Raw genomic sequence first — 8,196 nt, forward strand, 5'->3', positions numbered from 1 at the left:
CTCATACCGCGACATTTTCCTTCTGAAAATATTGTTATCCCATTAAGGCGTTTCATTGGTTAGAATTGGTGAGAACTGTTGATCGATGGATGATCTTTAAAAGAGTATTATTATCCATATACTGATTTGGACTATTGTTAAAAACCATTCCAAAATACCAGGGCCAATTTCACATTGAAGTTATGTCAATTTCAAATCAAGTTATGTCACATGTTTAGGAGCGGATTATGTGTATCTGGTAACGATAATGACTGCCCACGATAAAAATGCGGGCACCAAAGTTGAAGTGGTTATTCAGGTCAATGACAACCCTGCAAGGATCAAATTAAACAGCAGCAACATGATGACAGACGAGATTCTCGGTTGGAATTAATTTAAGATCGCAAGTTTAAAGATTTTTAAATCTAAGCTAAAGTTTAAATCCAAGCAATTTTTTTAAACAAAAGGAGAATCAATTTCAGACTATGACACAGAAGGCATCTGATTACTCATGAATTTGAACCTTAATATCTGAAAGGCAGAGATTTTTCAAGAGTAGGAGCTTTGAAAAAAATTTCACATGAGTTCAAATTGTCCAACAATTTTTAGTGCGTTCATAATCAGAGTTTCATGCATTCGTGTCCCGATTTTCGATCCGTCATTTCTAGATTTTATGAATTAATTTCCAGGCTTATGTGAGTTCATGGCAAGACTTTAACGCGTTCATGTCTAAGCTTTCGTGTGTCTATAATCTAAATTTAGTCTGTTTACATCCAGTTTTGTGTCTAGACTTTTGTGAATTTATTTCCACTTTGTGTTCAAACGTTTTTGCTGTTATGTTTAGGTTTTCGTGCTTTCATCTCCAGATTTTCATGCATTCTTGTACACATTTTTGTGTGATAATTTTCAGGTTTGCGATAGTTCTATATTCAACTAATATGGACTTTTGTGCGCTCTTTAACACAATTTTGTGCATTCATCTCCATACGTTCATGCGTTCCTATCTAAACTTTAGTTCGTCAATGTCCATAGTTATGAGGGTTTAATGTGAGAATTGCGTTCGTTTGAGTTCAGGTGTTTGCGGTGCCACGTGCAAGTTGTTGTTCATTGTCGTCCATATTTGTGAGCACACGTAATCAGAGGTTCCCCAGGTCGAAGTGTGCGCTCGAAATCGTCCTGGTACAGACCAATTCAAACGCACGCCACACTTTTTTGCGCTAGAAATTACAGGGTCTGGAAGGTGGAACGAGCCTACTTATGTCTGATCAAGGGCGGATTCGAGACTATTAATTTTGTTTGCTATGAACTACTCCTTGACCCGATTGCAAATAGCTATCTTTAAAAATTTTACTCGCTTATTTCGTACGATATTAACGAGAGAACTAAATTTTTTCTAGACAGGATAGACAAAAAGTTCGTAGCTAGAATCCCCTTATAGAGTCAAACTTTGGGAATGGTACTCAAATGGTTTGAACAACTCTTTGACCCGATTGAGTCTTTCCATTTGTTTTCGTCACAATTTTCCGGTAATCACGTATACACCTTCAATAGTTCATAATATAAAATGCAGACACTATTCCATTTTAAAGTGTTTGCGAAAAATCAATATCAATTCAAACTGTCCTAAAATTTTTGTGCTTTCATAATAAGATTTCCGTTTTATGAAGTCCAGAAATTTGTGTATTCAAGCCCAAAATGCTTGCTTTCAACTTCATAACTATTATCTTTGTTGTCTGGTTTTTCTGTTTTTTTTCCAGACACCATGCGTTTATGTCATATTTGTCCTGCGCTCCTGTTCAGACTGTGGTCTATTCATAATCAAAAATGTGAACGCTCTTGTCCAGTAATTCATGCTTGATATGTTCAAGTCAAGAATCTCGTGGTTTCAAAATCAGACTTTCATGCGTTCTTGTCCGGCCTTTTGAGCAATCATGTTCAGATTTTGACGAATTCATGTCCAGGCAGTAATGCTTGTATGCCGCAACTTCCATGCATTTATGGCCAGACGTTTAATCTTTCAGTTTCAGTCATTGACTTGCTCCCTTCTAGAATAGTGTGCTCACATAATAAGGTGTTGTGCGTTTCATGCATCTCTGTCCAAAATAATGTGCGTTCATAGTCAGAATTTTATGTTTTTGGTTCTGTGTTATCGTGCATTTATTTACAAATTCTCATGCATTCATTGTCTAGATTTTTAAGCCTTGTTCTCAGATTTTTTGTGCGTTCCTGTCTCGATTTTTGTGCATTCTTTACCAGATTTCTGTGCGTTCTTGTACAAAATGTTTGGCGTTCACGTTAATGCTGTCAATTTTGCATAAATTGAAAAGATGGAGAATCTTCCATTTTTTAACTTTTGCAAAAGATTAATATCAACTCAATTTTTCCGACAATTTTTTGAGTCTACATATCACATTTCAGTTTTTCAAGTCCAGACATTTGTGTATTTTAGTCTTCTTTAAGACTTCTTTAAAAATTCTTGCGTTCATCTTTATAATAATAGCTTTCTTGTCTGCTGTTTTCCACTTTACTCCAGACACCTTGCGTTTATGTCCCTTTTTGAGCTCATAATCAGAAACTTGTGCGCTCATGTCAAGAAATTCGTGTTCCATATGTTCACGTCCAAAATCTTGTGCTTTCATAATCAGAATTATAGGCTTTCTGGTCCGCCCTTTCAATCGTTCAAGTTTATGCCCCATTGTTTGTTTGACTGCTCTTTTATGCGTTCAATTTTAGAGAGTTATGAATCTCGATTTGTACAAACTCTTTTCCAGAATTCCATATGCGTTCATTTCCAAACTTTGCGGCGCTCACGTCCACAAAATTTTCTACTTAATAAGTTTGGCAAAAAATCAATATTAGTGCAAGTTATCCAACAGTTTTCGTGTGTTCATAATGAAACCTTCGTCTTTTCATGTCCTCTCGTGCAATCCTATGCGGACTTTGGTGCCTTTACGCCCACACTGTCGTGGAATCATGTGTAGAATTTTACACACTCATGCCCAGGTTTTTTGTACATGTTCATAGTATTATACGTTCTTTTTCAGACTTTCGTGCTTCCATGTTCACTTTTTTGTGCTCTATCTCCAAACTTCGGTGTGTTTGTGTCTAGACATTTAAGCTGCCAAGTACAGGTTTTCCAGTTCGTTTCAGGTTACTTTTTTATTCATCTTTACACTTTCTGCCTTGACAGAATTTTGTTTAATCATGTTCAGATTTTACTGTGATCAAGTCCAGATATCGGTGATTTTCAGACCTCGATGCATTTAGCAGAGTTTTGCACAGATTTTTTTGCAATCATATTCAGATTTTCCTGCATTCAAAATGAGAATTTCATTTGTTCATGTTCTGACGTTCATGGTTCCATGTCCAAAAGTCAATGATTTCATGTGCAGATTTTCGTGCTCTCGCTTCTAGTCTTTTAGTTGTTCCTAACCTAGAATTTAGAGATTTATTTACATTAGGAGCGTTGAAAATCACAACTTCAATTCAAACTGCAACAATTTTTTGTGCGTTCATAATCCGACTTTTGTGCATTCGAGTCAGGAATTCCGTGCGTTCATGTCCAGACTTCTGTGAGTACATTTTAAGACTTTTTTCGATTTGTAGTCAGACGTTTGTGCTGTCATGTCGAAGTTTGCGTGCTTTTATGCTCAGATTTCTATGCTTTCATGTCCAAATTTTATTGCGGTCACGTTCAGACTATCCTGTTTTCCTAATTGAACTTATCTGCGTTCTTGTCCAGATTTGCATTTGTTCATGTACAGATTTCTGTGCGTTCATATTCTCAATTTCCTGCGCTCATCAGACATTTGCGCACTCATGTCTATACCTTCCGGCCTTTATGTCCAGACTTTCGTGCTTTCATGTTCAGACTTGCTGACTTTCTTGTATTCACTTGACTTTCGTGACTTCTCTGCGTTTTTCAATGGTTCCAGACTATGTAATTTTTTATTCTTCTTTAGGCGACCAAGGTGGTGGTCGCAGACGAAAAAGTCATCCTCAGTGATGAGACGCTCATTTTCGTGTCGGACCTCAACTCGGTGCCCTAAAAAACATAGATTTGTTTGAAATTGTAGTTCCACTTTTCCAATATATTCTACAGATAAAAAGTTCAAATGAAGATTTTTGTTTATATTATTGATCGAAAATTTTTGCTTAATTGAAACAGCGATCTGAATTAAGTACAATTGTCTGACGGTACAGACGAAGAAGGTAGCGTGGATTTGTTCCAGTCTGGGGGTGTGGACACGTTTTCTATCACTTTGCCGGATGATTTCATAAACTCTGTGCAAATAACAAGACACGATGTGGAATATCTCAAATTTGTCTAATAATTGTCCCCCTTGTAAGAGTTCTTGGCAAAATTGGTAAAAATTGTAGGGTTAATGATCGTTCGGATTTAAGCGTTTTTTGTTATCATTTATTGGCAGATAAGTTTTGAGGACTTTATCGCTTCCCGGGTCGAGGCTTGGCGGTAAATTCTTTGCAAGAAATGCGGCGAATCGCGGTGAATTATTTATTTTCACCGCGTTCTCAGTTTTCTTACAAAAAAGAAACTTCCTTACACGGGTTCGAACCTCTTAACCTTACCTCCTGTATGACTGCAACTTCTTGTTCCACTGACGCACTCTTACTTACTTCTCTGATATTTCTTGTGAACTGAAATCTGATTCAGTATACGTTGGAAAGCAAAACGGGGATTTTTTGTAAGTAATGCGGTAAAATGCGGTGAATTATTATTCACTGCATTCACCGCAATCACATCATTTCTTACACTAATTTGCCAAGAAAGTCGATGCGGTGAATTTTTGTAAGAAATGCGGTGAGTTTCGCGGTGAATTTTTGTAAGATATGCGCCGCATTCAACGCTTTCACCCAAAAACCTCAATCCGGATTTGAGCATTTTTGACCCTTTTTGAACATTAACAAAAATTTTGACAGCAAATAACGTCGAGTGACCAGCAATATTTAGGGATTAAATTTTCCAATAGTTTATTGTAAAAGCACTAGTAAGAGACTGTCAAATCTAAAGTTTAAAAAACAATCAAAAACAATCGCACTCAAACTGCCCGGGTCGAGGTTTTGAGGCTAATAAGCACAAGTAAAATTATTTAAGATTGTCCATGAATGTGTGGAATTGCTGTTCAATTTGCGCTTTAGTAATTTTTTTTAATATCTTACATAGATTTGCGTTGATAAGCGTAGTCCATACAAAATTTTTAGCTGCGTTTAGCGTTGATCTTGCATAATTTTGCGTTAAATTTAGCGTTGATTTCGTATAACTTACGGTGGCAGAATGATTGAAGAGGCAAAAAAAACAGAACTCTCAACCTTGATTTTTTGCAAGATCTACTCTAAATTCAACGCAAAACTATGTAAGATCTACGCTTGAAAATTCAATTTTATGTAAGATCCACGCTTAGAAACAAAATTTACGTAAGATCTACGCTTAGAAACGCACTATTCAACGCATTATCCAAAAGAATTAAGCGAGAAAATTGCGGTGTTTTTTTTGTCAACGCTAGTGACGGCTTATATTACGTAATTTGACAAAACTCCTCGGCTGGGATATTCAAGGCAAAAAAGTAATAGATAATAAGGTACGAAATCTGTCAAAATTTATGACAATTTTTCTTGAGCACTACTTAGTCTAAATTTGTACTGTATTGACGTAATCAGATATCTTAATTTTGTTGTTCGTCTAAAGTAACGGACAAAAAGGACTCTTGTACAAATAAGCTATCCTTTTCAAAAAGAGCAATTAACAAATCTTTCAACCTCTAGTATAGGCTAAACGTGTCTCAGAAGGCCAAAACAATTTCATTAGAAAAATTGTAAAAATCAATAGAAAGAAAAATATCGTTAGTCAAATGTGGCCAATTCACAGAGATCAAGTCTTTTCAATCTTTCATGATAGTGCTGCAGGAGATAAAAATTGATCAACGAAATACATATTGTTAAGATACAAAGATTACATTCAAGAGAACACAATTCAAGGCATGAATGGCCAGTGCAACACGGAGAATTCCTAATGCGGCGCTCAGGAGAATTGTTAATTTGAAATGACTCAGAGTATATCATTGAAAAATCATATTTTAGTCATAGGTTGATGCACTTTTTATTGTGGTTTCATAGTATTTTATAAAAAATTTTCTTTGTACATCAAAAAAGGGCAATGCAGCATACGAGAACCATCGAGAGGCTTCTTTAAAATTATTAAATGAGAGGAACACAGCATATTTTGTGGAGCATTGCAGAAAGTTTTTCCATTGCTTTCTGTTACAATCACTTTATTTTCGAGAAGATGTATATAGAGCATAAACAACCAATTTACACACAAATTTGAAGTAGGGCAAAATAGTTCAATTGTGTAGGATAAAATCCATCACTTGGCAAAACCCGGTTAGACAAATTCCCAATTGGTTCTGCGTTTCTTATCGTGTATAATTTTTTCTTTATGTCAATCTTAAAAATTCTTTAAAAATTTTAATTCGGATTATGCGTTGTCTGTTTACGATTTTGCCGGACACTATTTCATTTACTACAAATTAAGAAAAACATTTAATCTGAAAGAATATTTATATCTCGCCACCAAGGAGTACATTTCAAATATCGACGTGTAATGAATGCAATAAAATTGGTAATAAAAAATGAAAGTGGTTCTCATCAAGAAAACCTGAACAAAGAGTGAAAAATTGAGGCAGTTTTAATTAAGATTTTGAGTTTTTCCAACAAAGGTGACATATTTTCGGTTTAGAAACGAAATATACATTGAAAAGTTTTTGTCCGATGCTATCTACAAAAAAAACTTTAGGCTCTATTCTAAATGATGGACAAATTTTTGTGCACTATGACATATAGATATCATCAGACACAGACCCGTGGAAGCTGAGAAGGATTGAAATTAGAAGTAGTGGACAAAAGTGGACTGTGGATTGTTATTGCTGGTTCTATGAGTATGGGGACCTTGGCTTTAACCCTAGAACCTTGAACTTCGATCCCCCTCGCTCAATATCTAATTTATGTTAACACACAAGGCAAAAAACTATGCACTGCTTTAAGAAGTTTATGTTGGGGACAGGAGGGTTTAGAGTGCAACCCGTATCCTGAGTGCGTGCGTGGTTGTTTGTCTGTGTGTGTGTGAGTGTGTGTGTGTGTGTGTACTTGCGTGCGCGTGAGTGTGGGCGTGTGTGCGTGTGTTTGAGTATGTGTGTGTGTGTGCGTGTGTGTGTGTGTGTACGGTGTTTATGTGTGGTTTGTCTGTAACGTGTTTGTGCATGTGTGGATATATGATAGAAAAGGTTCGAATTTTGCTCATAATTTTCATAGTCTCAAGGTGCTAAATTTATTGTTGTTTGTAACTGACTCCGATTAGAATGGTATAATTATGTATACGCTTTGTCATTTTTTAATACAAAAGCAATGTACATGATGCTTTTTACTGTTTTCTCGGGTCGAAGTTTTCCGCCCAGTAAGATTGCAAGAGTAGGGCTGCAATGTGAGGAGTTTTTATGAAATAGTAACTCAAAACTCCTACATCTTTTGGGCTGCAATGGGCTGCCAAGGGGGATAAAATGATATATGGGTGAGAGGGTAAAAGATAAGTTAGTCGCACTCTTACATCTTTTGGTCTGTGAAGGAGGGTAATATGATGTAAGTGTGAAGGGGTAAGGGAGATAAGACCCCAGAATTTTTCACATTTTATCCCTTGACATAATACCAAAAAAGGAAAAAGTGGGGGGGGGGGGGGTGAATTCAACTTTTACCCACTTACTCTTGCATAATTTTACCACCTTGACAGATGAAAAAAGATGTAAGAGTAGGGGTTAGTTTATCTTTTACGACCTCACTCTTAGATCATTTTGACCATTGGCAGCCCCATGAAGCCCAAAAGAAGTAAGAGTTTTGAGATGAATCTGCTTAAAGAATCCTCCTATTGCATCTCCACCCTTACACTTTTTTAAAACTGGCGCGGCCCGAGTCTTATATTATTTTACCCCCTTTTAAACAACTAGCCCACACTCTTATGTCACTTTACCCCCTTGTAATCTCTAATCTTGCATTGTGATATACCCCTTCTAGAAGACTGACAGAATTTTTGTACTTGCCACCTTTTGCACTCTCAAATGATTCACCTTAGCTTCCAGACCATCAATGTTTGTCCAAGTCCTCAAGGTTCATCTATTTGAAAATTATCTGTTGATATTATCCCCTCTG

At 36.3% G+C, this 8,196-nt stretch overlaps 1 protein-coding gene across 1 annotated transcript; it reads left to right on the top strand.

Annotated features, from left to right (window-relative positions):
- Positions 1 to 247: 247 nt before the first annotated feature.
- On the top strand, positions 248 to 7,405 carry LOC142357295 (uncharacterized). Its single transcript, XM_075408940.1, has 3 exons — positions 248 to 362; positions 4,162 to 4,286; positions 6,841 to 7,405. Exons 1-3 carry the CDS (start codon positions 248 to 250, stop codon positions 7,006 to 7,008), a joined length of 408 nt encoding a protein of 135 aa, XP_075265055.1. The 3' UTR covers positions 7,009 to 7,405.
- The last annotated feature ends 791 nt before the right edge of the window (positions 7,406 to 8,196 follow it).

The sequence above is a fragment of the Convolutriloba macropyga genome, unplaced genomic scaffold (assembly GCF_964194025.1).
Source record: "Convolutriloba macropyga unplaced genomic scaffold, txConMacr16.3 SCAFFOLD_3153, whole genome shotgun sequence".
Taxonomy (NCBI): Eukaryota; Metazoa; Xenacoelomorpha; order Acoela; family Convolutidae; genus Convolutriloba; species Convolutriloba macropyga.